Source organism: Ranitomeya variabilis, chromosome 2 (assembly GCF_051348905.1).
Source record: "Ranitomeya variabilis isolate aRanVar5 chromosome 2, aRanVar5.hap1, whole genome shotgun sequence".
In the NCBI taxonomy this organism is placed as follows: domain Eukaryota; kingdom Metazoa; phylum Chordata; class Amphibia; order Anura; family Dendrobatidae; genus Ranitomeya; species Ranitomeya variabilis.
The window spans coordinates 852,445,724-852,463,364 of NC_135233.1; the positions used below are offsets into that span (position 1 = coordinate 852,445,724).

General features: G+C 48.3%; 1 protein-coding gene across 13 annotated transcripts in view; it reads right to left on the reverse strand.

The window, feature by feature from the left end:
• LOC143808019 (uncharacterized) overlaps positions 1-17,641 on the reverse strand; it is a 428,145-nt gene that overhangs the window by 239,770 nt on the left and 170,734 nt on the right. For all 13 annotated transcript variants that reach the window (XM_077290233.1, XM_077290228.1, XM_077290231.1 and 10 more), the window contains exon 47: positions 16,942-17,120. In XM_077290233.1, coding sequence (XP_077146348.1) covers positions 16,942-17,120 — 179 coding nt within the window. The remainder of the gene's footprint in view (positions 1-16,941; positions 17,121-17,641) is intronic.

Here is a 17,641-nt window from a genome sequence, read left to right on the forward strand (position 1 = left end):
TGTAGAGCAGATTATAAATATATTCTCAACATCTAGTTAGCAATTTACACATGATGCAGTCAATCTTATGTAAATATAAGACATCTAAAATATATATCAGGTGTGCTATAAGTTATGATATTATACTAAAATACTAAATCTCGCCATAAACCACAAATTATTGGTGGCTGTAGAGGTTAATTTGCAGGTCATACACAAATGCACAATGGTATCGATCTACGATTATCCTCTTCATGTCATCAAGAGAAGCTCAGTACAGAGCAAGGAGAGCGATCAATCTGCTGGTTACTGCTGTTTATGGTTTTAACTAGAGTTGGGCAGATCATGTGAAAATCATATTTAATGGCTTTTACAAATTCTCATCAAAGAGTCACTATGAATCACAATTCTGAAACACCTATAATAGTCTGGGCAATATTTGGGTCACACTCCGTTGTCTCCTAGGAATGTATTGAACCCCTTCTGAGCTCTTTAATGTGAAAGCAGCCTTAGTAAGTGTCATCACCTATATCGATAGGGGAAAACGAATTGTAATTGACAATAACTGCAATCCTATTTAACAAAACCGATATTTTTTTAGACAGAATTTTTACGCTACTTAAAGGAAATCTGTCACCAGTGACTCACCACTATGCAACCTTTTAACATGGGCATATAGGTTATATATATTTTTTGGTGAAAAAAGTCATACCTGTATGCCTCATATCAGATGCCAAGTTGTTGAGAAATCCACTTTTATCACTTTATGTAAATTAGCTCTTACAGGCTATAGGGAAGACTCCTCAGAAGACAACTCTGCCTCTGCACTCCCAATATTATGTGTACCGCCTCCCACAGTGTCAGTGTGTGACTCGGACATCTGGTTTTTGTCACTGGTGCATCTGCTTCCAGTGTTTCTGCACACTGAAGAACACTGCAAGTGGAAATATCAGTGACTCATCGGCTTCTGTGCAATTGGAATGTGAGACCAATGCCCAGAGAAGGAGCGTAACACTGAAAAGGAATGATGGCAGTGGAATGGCGCAGGCGCGAGATTACAGGATGCAAACCTGACATCACAGGCACACAATGATGCTATAGGAGGCAATACATATAATATTGGGAGTTTGGATTTCACAACAACAAGGGAAGCATGTGATGTAAGGCATACAGTTAGAACTTTTTTCAGTTATCTATAACCTGTGTGCCCATATTAATAGGTTGTAAAGCTCAAACAAGGTAACAGATTCCTTTTAAATTTAAAAAGCTGTTCAAACATTATCCGTCTTTGGGGGAAGATGCCTGCCTTGAAGGTTATTTTTATGGAATGTAGAAATGGCAGAAGCCTTGGTTTTTTTACACTGAGTGGAGAAAACATTTACCCTGCATGAGGAGTATCAGGAGTGATTTTCTTTGCTAAGTCCTCTTTCACACATCAGTTTTTTGCTATCAGTCGCAATCCGCCGAATTTTGAATAAAACGGATCCGGCGACTGATGCCACCGGATCCGTTTTTTCTCAGAGACTTGTATTAGCAACGGATTGTGATGGATGGCCTCACATTTTATCCGTCGTTCGCCGGTTCCATCGAAAATTGTTTGTCCGGCGGCCGGAGACAACGGACAAAGCAACGTTTTTTGTGTACGTCGAAAAAACGACAGACACGGATCCATTGCTGTCCGTCATTTGCTCGATTGGAAGCCTATGGGTGCTGGATCCATCAAATGATTCTGTTTTTTAAACTGAGCATGCTCTGATTTTTTTTAGGATCCAATTAGCCAGATCCACTGGTCGGATCCGGTGACAAAACGGATCCGTCGCATCAGTTTTTCACAATCTGCGACAGATCGGTCGAGCCAATGGATTGTGACTGACGGCAAAAAAGCTGGTGTGAAAGGGGTCTAAATGAATAAACAATAACTTTTCACAACCCCTTTTAAAGTGAGGAAGTGGCTTTTGTTAGGAGAAAAAAAGTTATCCTTTTTTGGGGATCTACAACAGGTTTGATGTTATCAAAATGATTAAGCAATTACAAAGGCATTTCATACAGCTGTTTAAAAATTATACATTTTTAGGGAGCAAGGATATTTTCAAACTGAAGAAGCATCATTTGTTGTTGTTACATGAAACACAGTGGATAGACAGGCATGACTCTGCTATGGCAATGGCAGTGGCATAAAGCTCAAAGGACAGGGCAGGTAAAGAAACAGGGAGCAATGTAGTGCCATAAAATGTAGTGAATAGACAGGAGATGTGTGGCTGGTGTGGATGTGCAGTGGAAGTGGTGGCAGCAGAATCAACTTTGCATAGATTGAGGATGGGGCAAGGAACGAAATGCAGCATTGAATTTCAGAAGATTGCAAGGTCGCAAACCAGGTGGTGCTGTGGCGAACCGTTCTGCTTTAGTAAAGTCAGTAGTGCGTACTTTACTACGGAAGAATGTTTGAAATGAGTTGACACACTTACGATGATAGCCTTCACCATTCTCAAGTGGGTATATTTCTGAAAAAATATGCATTTAAATTCAAGAGTTGTGTCATGCACGGAGTGTGAGATTATTTCACCAACTGTGAGGTAGCCTGAATATTTTGGGAATTTTGGCTCATGACAACTCCCAGCTATAGTTGATGAGGGGCCAGCCAGAATATGCACTTTATGCACAGTAGAAACTTGTCTACTGTACGGCTTTTCTCATCCATGTAAAACCACTTGCCAGCACTTTAGCTTGCATGAGAGAATAGAATGAGGGCAGTGTGTCAACATTGTGTCTTGTGCCTGTTGTGGATGGGTTTATATCTGTTGACCAGGATTTGGAGAAAGTGTAGGAAGAGACATAACCATTGCCTGGCAGTGGAAAAGACATAGCTCCCAGTCCTGAAGGCTTGACCTTCTGTGCTACAGTTCACCGAGTAGGTAGTGAAACTCATATATTGTCACATCCCATAGTTGCTACTCCAGATATCTACTGTGTAGTGCATTTTGGTTCTCAAAGACAAGTAAAAAGAGGACCCTATGTTCTTCTGCACGTGAGAGCAGAGAGCGGGAACATATTTCTCCAAGAAATAATTGTGGCTGGGTATCTTCCAGTGAGGCTGAGTATTCACCATAATTTTTCAATAGGCAGCCGAATCCACAGGGCAGTACAGCAGTGACTGCACGACCAGCAACTTCACTATGTGAGATGTTAGTTCGCAAACCTGTGGATGACTGAAATCATTCATTGATGGATGTTTGCCAGTTCATAAATGAAAGCGAGCTCCCACAACAGGATCTTGGTGCCGAGATCTCCATCTGTGCATGCGCCGCCCCCGGCGGTCATTTTCCCGGAGTCAACCGCACAGGAAACCATGGAACTGCCAGTCCTTTCACAAAATGTCACCAGGGCCCCTGCAGCACTGGAGACGCCTGTAGCAGCACCAGAGACCTCAGCAGCACTGCCGGACAGCCCCCGCAGCAGCACCGGACACCCAAATAAGAGTGCCGCACATTGGAACACCCCCCTCATCCAAGCCTGCAGCCTGCAGCACCACCCCACTCCTGCCTCTTCCAGTAGCGAGCCTGGGACCCCATTTCACCACAGCCACCACTCCCGATAAGCAATAAGACACATGGATTATAAGAAGCACCACCATTTTCTTAAGAACATTTTTTTCCTATTTTTTTCCTCAAAATTTGGGGTGCGACTTATAATTCGGAGCATTTTATAATCTGAAAAATATAGTATGGTCTGAAAACTTGGTCAAACTTATCTGAGCACTAGTGTTGAGCATTCCGATACCGTAAGTATCAGGTATCGGCCGATACTTAGTGGTATCGGAATTCCGTTACCGAGATCCAATACTTGCCGCATATCGGATACCGGAATCGGAAGTTCCCAGGATTCAAACTGCACAAATTTGCACGAATTCAGCCAATGAGAATGATTCCAAGTGTGGGCACATCCTGTTCAGCATGGAGGGCATGAAACTACTGGCAAGGCTGTGATTGGCTGCTGAAATGATGTCATGCTGCAGTTTAAAAGTCGCTGGCGCCATTTTGCGCTCACTCTGCTGTGAATTCAGTTAGTGACAGGACGCTGTTTGCTGACTGAGGGCCAGTTTAGAGATAGCGATTTGCTTCATTGTTCTTTTTCAAGGCTAATTTAGCAACCGCTGTGTTCACCTACTAATCACCTTGCTTTTGCCTTGCAGCGCTGTTTTCACAGCGATCTGCAAGGCCTGTGTGTGTGTGTGTGTGTGAGTGCAGCCCACTCTCTAGTCTGTGTGCAGCCATAGGCCATAGCTGGTTGTATTCAGTTCAGGGAGGGTGGTTCATTGCCTCATACTGTTCTATTTTTTTTTTTTCAAGTAGTGTAGTCTGCTGCTCATTTTTTCTAATAATTCCTATTAGTGACTTTCCACCAGTATCCAGCTAACTTGTGGAAAAACACTACATAGGATAAAGTAGAGGAGGTTTTTTGGGCCTTGCAGCGCCGTTTACGGCTGTCTGCACGGTCTCCGTGTGACTGCAGCTCGCCCTGTAGTCTGTGAGCAGCCATAGCCTGGTTGTATCCAGCTCAGGGTTCTTCACTGCGTCATACCGTAAAATCAATTTTCCTTTTGTTTTAAGTAGTGCAGGCTGCTGCACATTTTTTTAAAAAAATTCCTATTAGTGTCTTTCCACCCGTATCCAGCTAACTTGTGGAAAAACACTACATAGGATAACGTAGAGGAGGTTTTTTGTGCCTTGCAGCACTGTTTACGGCTGTTAGCATGGTCTCCGTGTGACTGCAGCTCGCCCTGTAGTCTGTGAGCAGCCATAGCCTGGTTGTATCCAGCTCAGGGTTCTTCACTGCGTCATACCATAAAATTCAATTTCCTTTTGTTTTAAGTAGTGCAGGCTGCTGCACATTTTTTCAAAAAATTCCTATTAGTGTCTTTCCACCCGTATCCAGCTAACTTGTGGAAAAACACTACATAGGATAAAGTAGAGGAGGTTTTTTGGGCCTTGCAGCGCCGTTTACGGCTGTCTGCACGGTCTCCGTGTGACTGCAGCTCTCTCTGTTGTCAGTTCAGCCCCCAAAAAATAAATAAATAATAAAGTTCACCAAACACACCACTTTACATTTGTGTAGGCCACATTAGCTCATATTAAAGTCCAGTCCACACTTTAGAAAATTAGTGTTTCTTATACCTGTTAGGAGCTGTTCAGGAATAAGCACACAAAGCCGTTAGTACTTTTCTGCTTATCTTTATCAGTCAACCAAGATGAAGAAGGCAGGGAGTAAGGCACGTGGGCATGGGCGCGGAGCAGGGAGAGGACGTGGGGATTCTGTGCCTGCTGCGGGCACCGGTGACTCATCAGCACCCGCTTTCGGAAGGGAACAGTCGTTCATGCGCAGCTTTGTTGGAGAGCGCCGTACACCGCTGCTGCGTGAAGAAAAAATTTAAGCCGTTGTCGGATGGATGGCAGCTAACGCATCGACTTCAATTAGTGCCACATCCTCTCAGACACAGAGCACTGGAGAGCAGCCATCTGTCTCTTCACCACATGCCAAATTGGCCAGGCAGACAGAGAGCCCAGGACCGGAGCCGTCTCTACTTCTGTTCTCTGAATCTCTTGGCTTGGAAACAGGGGGCCAGCCAAGCAGCATTGGAGAAATGGAAGAAGAGGCAGGGTGCAGTGATGCCCAACCACTTTTTCTCTCTTCCTCTGAAGAGGCGGGTGGGTCAGTGCCTCCAGTCACCACATCGCAGGACGCATCCGCTGATGACACTCAGGTGCCACTTTCTGGTGCGTGCTCTGCTGCTGAGACTACCCAGGAGGAGCAGTTGGTGGCAGAGGGTAGTGTAGATGATGAGGTCCTTGACCCATCTTGGCGTGAGGGACAGGAAGGTGGTCGAACGGGCCAAAGAGGCAGAGGGAGGGGGAAGACTGCGGATCCTGCAGCCTCCGCTTTGGCACCCGTTCGGAGCATGTCTCTTCCAAAAGCCAAAAAGGGCGCTCCCAATACTTGCAGTGCCTGGTCCTTTTTTGACACAGTTGCAGATGACATTTGCTATGTCAAATGCAAGGTGTGTCATCACAAAGTCAAAAGAGGTCGAAATGTCAGCAACCTCATTACCTCCAACATGTGGAAACGTGCGCACCAGGCACGCGGCGGAGTTAGAAAAATACACTGAAGAGCTAGGCCAACCAACAGCGGCAGCTACCACCTCTTCAGCTCGTGTTGCCTCTTCCTCCAGCTCACACGCAGCTGGTTCGGCTTCCTCCCAGGATCGCCGTGGAAGAACCTCTGGCCCTGTTGTCCAGAGACCCACTGTAATTCCACCCGCAGCACCACGTTCCCAGTCATCCACACACTCCCAGCCCAGTCTACAGCCATCGGTAGTACAGGCATGGGAGAAAAGGCGGCCTTTCTCGTCAAACCACCCACGAGCACAAGCTCTGACTGCAGGCATTGCCAAACTTCTGTCACTGGAAATGCTGTCATTCAGGCTGGTGGAGACTGACAGCTTCCGTGACTTGATGTCATTGGCAGTCCCACAGTACAATGTGCCCAGCTGCTTTTACTTCAGCAGGCAAGCTGTCCCTGCCCTGCACAAGCATGTGGAGGGACACATAAAACACGCGCTACTGAACACCTTCAGTAGCAAGGTCCACCTCACCACCGATGCGTGGACCAGTCAACATGGACGGGGCGATACCTTTCCCTCACTGCCCATTGGGTTAATGTTGTTGAGCCGGGTACAGATCGTGCGAGTGGCGCAGGACGTGTCCTGCCCACTCCAAGGATTGCAGGAATCCATTCTGTACGCATTGACTCCTCCTCTTACACCAGTTCCTCAGAATCATCGCGGCAGGAGCCGTCACAGTCCACCTCCACATGGACCCGTGATGAACGTTTACCTGTTACGACCGACATGAGCACAGCCGTGGCCAAACGTCAATAGGCCGTCTTGAAATTAATTTCTTTGGGGAATCGAAGCCACACAGTGCAGGAGCTCTGGAATGCCATCAAGCAGGAGAGCGATGTGTGGTTTGTGCCAGCGAATCTCCAGCCAGGCATGGTAGTGTGTGATAATGGCCGAAATCTGGTGGCAGCTCTGGGCCTCGGCAACCTCACTCACATCCCATGTCTGGCACGTGTGCTCAATTTGGTTGTGCAGAGTTTTTTGAGGGACTATCCGGATCTTGATGCACTGCTGCACAAGGTCCGCCTAGAGTGTGCTCACTTGCGGCGTTCCAGCACGGCAAAATCGCGCATTGAGGCTCTGCAGCGCCGACACCGCCTGCCGGAACATCGCATCATATGTGACCTACCTACCAGGTGGAATTCCACGTTACATATGTTGGAGCGGTTGTGTGAGCAGCAGCAAGCTGTAATGGAGTACCAGCTGCATCAGGCGCAAAGAAGTCGCACTCCACGCCGTTCAGACTTCACAACCACAGAGTGGGCCACTATGAAGGACGTCTGCCAGGTTTTGCGTCCCTTCGATTATTCCACGCGGATGGCGAGTGCAGATGATGCACTAGTCAGCATGACTGTCCCCCTTATCTGCCTGCTTGAAAAATCACTGCAAGCGCTAAGGGATGATGTTGTGGAAGAGGTGGAGGATGAGGATTCACCATTTCCATCATCTTCTGGACAGTCAGCGCCACGTGGTTCCTCACAAATGCGTAGGCAGGAGACACTTTGTGAGGAGGATGAGGAGGAGTCAATGGAGTAGGAAGACATCCATCCAGAGGAGGGAGTTACACAATTGTCCAGTACTCAGTGTGTACAGCGAGGGTGGGGTGATGACGAGCGGGCAGAGATCACGCCTCCAGCAGGGGACAGCGTTTCTTGGCCAGTTGGCAGTCTGCAGCACATGGTGGATTACATGCTGCAGTGCCTGAGAAACGACCGCCGCATCGCCCACATTCTCAACATGTCTGATTATTTGGTGTTCACCCTCCTCGATCCTCGCTACCGGGACAACGTAGAAAGCCTCATCACACCGTTGAACCGGGAGCGAAAAATGCGGGAGTACCAAGACACACTGGTGAATTCCATCATCTTCTCCATTCCAACTGAGAGAAGTGCTGCTAGTGCATAACAAAGCAGCTCAGTGCGTCCAGGCAGTGGAGGAGGCTCTGCACAAAGAGGGAGCAGAAGCAGTGCCTCTGCCCAAGGCAAGACCAGTATGGCCCAACTGTGGCACAGTTTTGTGTGCCCACCACAAAAGTCTACACCATCACAGATGGCTCCGTCAGATGGTGACAGACTACATGTCCTGCCCTCTTGCTGTACTCCCAGACGGCTCTTCCCCTTTCAAGTTTTGGGTCTCAAAGCTGGATACATGGCCAGAGCTAAGCCTGTATGCATTGGAGGTGCTGGCTTGCCCTGCGGCTAGTGTATTATCGGAACGCGTCTTTAGTGCTGCAGGTGGTGTACTAACTGACCGTCGCATGCGACTATCCTCCGATAACGTTGACCGGCTTACTTTCCTGAAAATGAACAAGGCCTGGATCTCGCAGGAATTTGCCACTCCTCTTCCTGATTAAATAATTAGGTGACTGTCTACAGTATCCAGGTCTCCTGTTGTGTTCATCTTTCTACCACCTGAACTTAAATTCCTGGGCTCCAACACCGCAAGTTGAGGCTCAGAAGTGCCGTCTGCACAGTCAAAACATATGACCCAGTGTTATTGGGTTTCAGTAACGTCAGCTGATCCCCAGCTGTGTAGCCGGCAATGTGTCCTGCGACCACCACGCTGACACAACAACTGAAATGTAAGGGAACCTGTCCCCCCCAAGGCGTTTGTTACTGAAAGAGCCACCTTGTGCAGCAGTAATGCTGCACAAGGAAAAGGTAGCTATTTTTGTTTAGCTCCTTGCACACGCAGAACTTAACACTTATAAAATGTGTCCACTGAACCCGTAAAACCGTCCCGGAGGTGGGACTTTCCTTTGTCATGTGACGCAGCACAGCCGTCACTCTTACCCCCCCGGCGCGGTGCGCCGTCTCCTCAGCGTTGTTTGATTCTGTCTCGAAGCCTGCGCTGTTATGTTATCCCTTGGCCAGGCACACTTAGCGCTGCCCCTCTTCTGACATCATTTGGTGTCAGGCTGACTGCGCCTGTGCGGCCGCGCTGGCCGAGAGCCCACCTCGCAGTGTCTTCTGATTTAATCCCACTGAGGGCCTGAGATCCATGGACATGCGCAGTGCATATCTGAACCTCCGCCTCTCACTCATCTCCCTACGCCTTCTTCAGACTGTGCGCCGTCAGCTGATCCCTAATAGCATGCCACGGCCGTGACGCCGCACAGTCTGAAGAAGCCATAGGGAGGGGAGTGAGAGGCGAGGATATGCACTGCGCATGGCCACGGATCCCAGGCCCGCGGTGGGATTACATTAGACGACACTGTGAGGCTGGCTCTTGGCCAGCGTGGCCGCACAGGCGCAGCCAGCCTGACACCAAATGATGTCAGAAGATGGGCAGCGCTAAGTGTGCCTGGACAAGGGATAACATAACAGCGCAGGCTCCAGGACGGAATCAAACAATGCTGAGGAGCCAGGACACGGCGCCAAGGGGGTAGGAATGACAGCTGTGCTGTGTCATATTATGAAGGAAAGTCCCACCTCCGGGACGGTCTCACGGTATCAGGGGACACATTTTATAAGTGTTTAGTTCTGTGCTTGCAAGGAGCATAATGAAAAGAGCCACCATTTCCTTTTGCATCCTTTGTGCTGCACAAGCTGGCTCTTTCAGCTACAAACGCCTTGGGGGGGGGTTAAAGGTTCCCTTTCGGCTTTCTCCAATCAGGCTTCGGCCTACACTGTGTTCCTCTGCTCCTCCTGCTGTCCCTGGGCTCCAACACCGCTAGTTGTTGTCTGGAAGTGCAGTCCGCACAGTCAACAGTCGCTCCTCTGTTATTGGGGTTCAGTAACATCAGCTGTTCCCCAGCTGTGTGTGTGGCAATCCCTCCTATCTCCTCCACCTCCTCCTCCTGCTGTCCCTGGGCTCCAACACCGCTAGTTGCTGTCCGGAAGTGCTGTCCGCACAGTCCCACCAGTCGCTCCTCTGTTATTGGGGTTGAGTAACGTCAGCTGTTCCCCAGCTGTGTGTGTGGCAATCCCTCCTATCTCCTCCACCTCCTCCTCCTGCTGTCCCTGGGCTCCAACACCGCTAGTTGCTGTCCGGAAGTGCTGTCCGCACAGTCCCACCAGTCGCTCCTCTGTTATTGGGGTTCAGTAACGTCAGCTGTTCCCCAGCTGTGTGTGTGGCAATCCCTCCTATCTCCTCCACCTCCTCCTCCTGCTGTCCCTGGGCTCCAACACCGCTAGTTGCTGTCCGGAAGTGCTGTCCGCACAGTCCCACCAGTCGCTCCTCTGTTATTGGGGTTCAGTAACGTCAGCTGTTCCCCAGCTGTGTGTGTGGCAATCCCTCCTATCTCCTCCACCTCCTCCTCCTGCTTTCCCTGGGCTCCAACACCGCTAGTTGCTGTCCGGAAGTGCTGTACGCACAGTCCCACCAGTCGCTCCTCTGTTATTTGGGTTCAGTAACGTCAGCTGTTCCCCAGCTGTGTGTGTGGCAATCCCTACTATCTCCTCCACCTCCTCCTCCTGCTGTCCCTGGGCTCCAACACCGCTAGTTGCTGTCCGTAAGTGCTGTCCACACAGTCCCAACAGTCGCTCCTCTGTTATTGGGGTTCAGTAACGTCAGCTGTTCCCCAGCTGTGTGTGTGGCAATCCCTCCTATCTCCTCCACCTCCTCCTCCTGCTGTCCCTGGGCTCCAACACCGCTAGTTGTTGTCCGGAAGTGCTGTCCGCACAGAGCCAAACACCTCGCCAATGTGTTAGTGGGGTTCAGTAATGCCTGCTGCTCCCCTGCTGTGTATACGGCAACGTGTCATGCGACCACCATGCAGGCACGACAACTTAAATTGAAGGGAACCTGTCCCCCCCCAGGCGTTTGTTACTGAAAGAGCCACCTTCTGCAGCAGTAATGATGCAAAAGGAAAAAGTGCCTCTTTTCGTGGTGCTCCTTGCACATGCTGAACCTAACACTTTTGAAATGTGTCCCCTCACACCGTTAAACCGTCCGGTCGGTGGAACTTTCCTTTGTCATGTGACGCAGCACAGCCGTCATTCTTACCCCCTTGGCGCCGTGCACCGCCTCCTGAGCGTTGTTTGAATCTGTCCCGGATCCTGAGCTGTTATGTTAGCCCTTGGCCATGCACACATTTTGCGCTGCCCGTCTTCTGACATCATTTGGTGTTAGGCTGGCTGCACCTGTGTGGCCGCGCTGGCCTAGATCCCGCCTCGCAGTGTCTTCTCATTTAATCCCACTGCGGGCCTGTGATCCATGGACATGCGCAGTGCATATCTGAACCTCCGCCTCTCACTCATCTCCCTATGCCTTCTTCAGACTGTGCAACGTCAGCTGATCCATAATAGCATGCCACGGCCGTGACGCCGCACAGTCTGAAGAAGCCGTAGGGAGGGGAGTGAGAGGCGAGGATATGCACTGCTCATGCCCATGGATCACAGGTCCGCAGAGTGATTACATTAGATGACACAGCGAGGCGGGATCTTGGCCAGCGCTGCCGCACAGGCGCAGCCAGCCCGACACCAAATGATGTCAGAAGATGGGCAGCGCAAAATGTGTGCATGGCCAAAAGCTAACATAACAGCGCAGGATCCGGGACAGATTCAAACAACGCTCAGGAGGCGGCGCACGATGCCAAGGGGGTAAGAATGACGGCTGTGCTGCATCACATGACAAAGGAAAGTTCCACCGACCGGACGGTTTAACGGTGTGAGGGGACACATTTCAAAAGTGTCAAGTTCAGCGTTTGCAAGGACCATAATTAAAAGAGCTACGCTTACCTTTTCCAGCATTAGTGCTGTACAAGATGGCTCTTTCAGCTACAAACGCCTGGGGGGGTGTTAAAGGTTCCCTTTCAACTTGCTCCAGTGCAGGCTTCGGCCTACACTCTGCTCCTCCTGCTGACCCTGGGCTCTAACAACGCCAGTTGGGGCCCAGAATTGCTGGCTGCACAGAGCCAAACACCAGCCAATGTGTCAGTGGGGTTCAGCACCGCCAGCTGTTCCCCTGCTGTGTAGCCGGCAACGTGTCCTGCAACAGCCACGCAGACACAACAGACCTAAAGCTGCCGCCAATGCAGGCTTCGGCCTACACTCTGCTCCCTCTGCTTCTCCTGCTGACCCTGGGCTCTAACACCGCCAGTTGGCGTCCAGATGTGCTAGCTGCACAGAGAAAAACACCAGCCAATGTGTCAGTGGGGTTCAGCACCGCCAGCTGTTCCCCTGCTGTGTAGGCGGCATCGTGTCCTGCAACAGCCACGCAGACACAAGAAATGAAATTGAAGGGAACCTGTCCCCCCTCCCCCAGGCATTTGTATGTTTCACAGCCACCTTGTACAGCAGTAATGCTGCATGTGTGCAAGGTGGCTCATAAACTTATTCTCCTTGCACATGTGGAACTGAACACATCTAAAATGTGTCCTCTGAGACCATTAAACCGTCCCTGAGGTGTGACTTTCCTTTGTAATGACACGCTGCAACCCCCTTGGTAGCGCTGCCCATCTTCTGGCATCATTGTTTGGCTGGCTGCGCCTCTGCGGCCGCCCTGCCCCACACAACGCCCCTCGGTGTCTTATTTATTTTGACTGCGAGGGTGTGATTGATGGGCATGAGCAGTGCATATGTTCTCCTGTCCCTCATCTCCTTCCGCCTTCTTCAGACTGTGCGGCTTCATGGCCGTGGCATGCGATAAGGGATCAGCTGACGCCACATAGTCTGAAGCAGGTGTAAGGACCCGAGTGTGAGAGGCGAACATATGTACTGCGCCAGGCCATGAATCCCAGCCCCGCAGTGTTTTAACACTGTAAAGACACTGCGGGGCTGGGATTCATGGTCATCGCGAACCGCACCGGTCGACATTAAATGATGTCAGAAGATGGGCAGCGCTAACAGCGCAAGGCCAAGGGATAACATGACAGCGCAGACTCCTGTACAGCAAATAACGACGCTCAGGAGGCCGCGCCCAGCACCAAGGTGGGATTTTTGACAGCTGTGCTGCGTCTCATTACGAAGGGAACTCACGCCTCCAAAACAGTTTGACTGCTTAAGGGCCTAAATGTTATACGTGTTTCTTTCTGCGTGTGCAAGGAGCAAAATTAAAAGAGCAACCTTAGACTTGTGCAGCATTACTGCTGCCCAAGCTGTGGCTCTTGTAGTTTGTAACTCCTGAGGGGGGGTTAAAGGTTACCTTTAAAATCGGTTCAATTAGGCTTCGGCCTACACTCTGCTCCACCTGCAGAGCCCGGGCTCCAACACCGCTAGTTGCTGTCCGGAAGTGCTGGCTGCACAGAGCCAAACACCTCGCCAATGTGTCAGTGGGGTTCAGCACCGCCAGCTGTTCCCCTGCTGTGTAGCCGGCAACGTGTCCTGCAACAGCCACGCAGACACAACAGACCCAAAGCTGACGCCAGTGCAGGCTTCGGCCTACACTCTGCTCCCCCTGCTGACCCTTTGCTCCAACACTGCTAGTTGGGGCTCTAGGAAGACAAGCTTGAATAGGTCCCCATCCTGGTTCCAGCACCGTCAGCTGATTCTGGGCAGAGCCTTTGGCTTAGGTGCCTCCTTCTGGGTATCCGAGTTCCACCAACGTCAGGTAGTCCTTGGTAGTGCTTTCAGGCACGGGTACCTCCTGCTTAGTAACCAGGTTCCAGTAACGTCAGCTGGTCCTCGGTAGTTCCATTGGCTCTTGGACCTTCGGCTACCCATCCGGGTTCCAGTACCGTCAGCTGGTTCTCGGCAGTGTCTTTTGCTCTTGTACCTTCTGCTCCCCATCCTGGTTCCAGTACCGTCAGCTGGTTCTGGGCAGAGCCTTTGGCTTAGGTGCCTCCCTCTGGGTATCCGAGTTCCACCAACGTCAGGTGGTCCTTGGTAGTGCTTTCAGGCACGGGTACCTCCTGCTTAGTAACCGGGTTCCAGTAACGTCAGCTGGTCCTCAGTAGTTCCATTGGCTCTTGGACCTTCGGGTAGCCATCCGAGTTCCAGTTCCATCAGCTGTTTCTCGGCATTTTCTCAGCCTTCTTGTACCTTCTGCTACATTTCCAAGTTCAAGAGACTAAAGATGATGACCCGGAAGACCACCCCTAAGATGACGACGACACCAGAGACGACAACCACTGAGATGACGACGACCCTGGAGACGATGACCCTGAAGACCACCCCGATGACGACGACCCCGGAGACGACGACCCTGGAGACGACGACGACCTGGAAGACCGAGAAGCAGAAGAACAAGAGGCTGCAGAACAAAGAGCAGAAGAACATTAAGCATAAGACTAAATATCAGAGCAAAAGATATTATCTAAATTATAAGCAGAAGAAGACTAAGCAGTGTATGGGGGTGAGTCCGTTCCTCCTCGTGGTGCCCCTGGATAAAGCCTGATGCTGCGGGCCAAACTGAACGCGGACAAATGTAACTCTTTTGTGACAAGCAGAACGGAAGGTGTAATCTTCAAACTTTTATAGATAACAACTACGGGAATGCCTGTCACAAATAAGAATATGATGAAGAAGTTGAATATGAAGAAGATAATAGTTAAATAAAAAGAATATGAACAATGTAACAAAAAAAATAATAGGTAGAAGATGAAGAAGAAGATGAATAAGGTGAAGAAGTTGATGTCAAAGAAGCTGGTGATGAGGATAATGAAGAAGAAAGTGTGGGAGAAGTAAAAAAGAAGGTGAAGGGCGTGAAAGTAGTGAAACATCAATATCTGACAAAATAAAAAAAAAATTAACATAGTCAAAATCTTTCTAACGCCGAACGTCATAAAAAAAAAAAAATTCCTGCTATTCGATTTGATTGGGCTAAACCTCTGTGCCTTTAATGTCTCCGCCACGTCCCCCAATACATCCTACATTATTCTTAGTTGTTTTCCTTCATGTAGAATGAACCTACAAGGAAAGAAAGGGTTTATTTTAATTCCGATATTTTCGTCCCATTGACTTGCATTGGGATCGGGTATCGGTATCGGATTAGATCCGATACTTTGACGGTATCGGCCGATACTTTCCGATACCGATACTTTCCGATATCGGAAGGTATCGCTCAACACTACTGAGCACACAAGTATCCAAGGGTGCCCAAACTTTTGCATCAGCCTATTTTCTTTTTTGTATTTTTTAAAATGTAAAAGATGAAAATCTATTTATATTTTTGTCTAAAATATAAAGGAAATGTGTCATCTTTAACTTTTGGCCTTTCCGATATCATTGCATGTTTAACTTGCTTAACTGTTCACATTAACAGTAAATTTGACAAGAGGTGCCAAAACTTTTACATGCCACTGTACATTTAGTATTTTGTATGAACTCTAAAATTTTTAAGAATAGCATCAAGTCTTCTATGCATGGAATTAAACGTTGGCTACATATTGCAACGTCTAAATTGTTGCATTATTTGCATTCTTTACACAAACAGTGGAAAAATGTATTGCGTGCTTACTGTGGTATTCTGAGGTACCCTAAACACTTTTCTTAATAGAAGTGAGTAGAGATAGGCGGACCCTCAGATGTTCAGTTTTGGATACCAGAGCAGTACCTGAACTCAGACCACATTAACTTGAATTGGGCGCCTGAACATCCAACATTTGCCACGTTTGCATGTGCATGACAGCATGGCAAACACTGCCTCTGATCAGCGGTAAAATCATTACTGCCGGCCAGATAGCCGTGGTTCCCCACACTGTCAAGTCGCAGCTGTGATAGGAGGTAAAAGCTTTGGCTGACTGGACTACTACTCCCATCAGTCTATACTTGTTTACGCTAATAAAAGTGAGAGCAGGCAGCGGAAAAAAAAATGGTGTCATTTTCCTGTATTTATGAAAGCCAGCCAGGCAAACCTGATAGCTGTGGGCTCCAACCACGTTTTAATAGAGGCTACAGCTGCTAATACCAACGAGAAAAAATATCCGATAATTTGGCCAAAAGGTATATAGTATCTGCTACCCAATTGAGTTAATTTACAATACAACTATAGTATTATATCTTGATTTCACTGGACAATACAAAGTTGAGATCAACCCTACAAATATCAACCCCACTTTCCACCACCACAGGGCAAGTGGGAAGAGTGAGGTAAAGCCCCAGAATTGGCACATCTAATAGACGCTCTTTTTCTTGGTGGCTGCCACTGCTATTTTTAGGCTGGGCTGGACAGTAACCATGGCCCCTTACCAGCCTGAGAATACCAGCCCCCAGTTGTCTGCTTTAGCTTGGCTGGTTGTCAAAGATAGCGGGTTTGATGCCGTTTTTTTAAATTATCTATTTAAATGGGGTTGGGGCCCGCAGCTATCAGTTTTGCCTGGTTGCCTTTCATAAATACAGGAAAACGACACCATTTTTTTTCCATCATCCGCTGCCTGCTCTCGCTATTATTATTAGCTTCAGCCGGCATAGGCTTTTGGTAGTAAGAGTGTCATCAGCCGACACCAGTGACCGGAGGTAAACTTTTTACCTCCAATCACAGTTGTGGGCTCACTCTATCATTTTACAGCTTGGGAACCGTGGCTGTCTGACTGGCAGTAATAATTTCACCGCCAACCAGAGGCAATGTTTGCCGCACTATCATGCACATGACAGTGCAAGTAACGCTCGGTGTTTGGGGTGCTGAACCCGAACAGTAACACGGACTTCCTGGTGAAGTCCCTGTTCGGAGTCCATGCCCGAACAGGCAGTGTTTGGTATGGACTCCGAACTCTACTGTTTGAATTCGCCCATCCCTAGAAATGAGATTAACAGAGGATCCTTTTGGCCTCTTGTGAGCCATTGATACCCTGGTTCTTACAGTATATAAAGAAGAGATGTCTATACCTGGTCATAGAAAAGAATACATTTATATTGACTGTGAACATTTGACTAAATATTAATTGAAAGGTGAATTTTTCTGCTACTTACAGAAAGAGAACTTCCATTGACTTTAGATGGTTGATTATAATCACACTGAGGGCTATCATTACAGCCACACAGAACAAAGGACAGCTGCAAACTGGATGAATGGTCTTGGGAGTCAGTTGCTAGAAGAAGGAAGGTAAATCCATCCTTGCTTGTCGGTGTCCATGTCAAAATTCCATCTTCTTTAGCAGCAATAAAAATTGAGAAAAAAATCATATTACTTTAAATGTATATTTTTCTACTGTTCGCTAATATCCACTTACAGCAATAATTAACTGTGTGGCCATTTTATGTTTTTTGTTTTTTCCTCTTCTAATTCTAAGAGCCATAACTTTTTTCTTCCAAGTAGCCATATGAGGGCTTATTTTTTGCGGAACGAGATTAACTTTTAAATAGCACCATTCATTTTGCCATTATTTGTACTGGAAAAACGGGAAATAAATTCCAATTGTGGCAATTCTACATTTTTTTTTATTTACCATGTTCACTACATGGTAAAATTGACCAGACAGTATAATTCTTGAGGTCATTCATCATGAGTCCGCAGATTCCAAAGATGTATAGTTTATTTTTTATTTTAGTTGTGAAAAAAAAATCTGACATGAAAAAACGTTATTGTGTTTGTCGCTATTTTCCGAGACCTTTAGAGTTTAAATTTATGGGGATCTGGGGCTAGGTGAGGGCTTATTTTTTGCATCTCAAA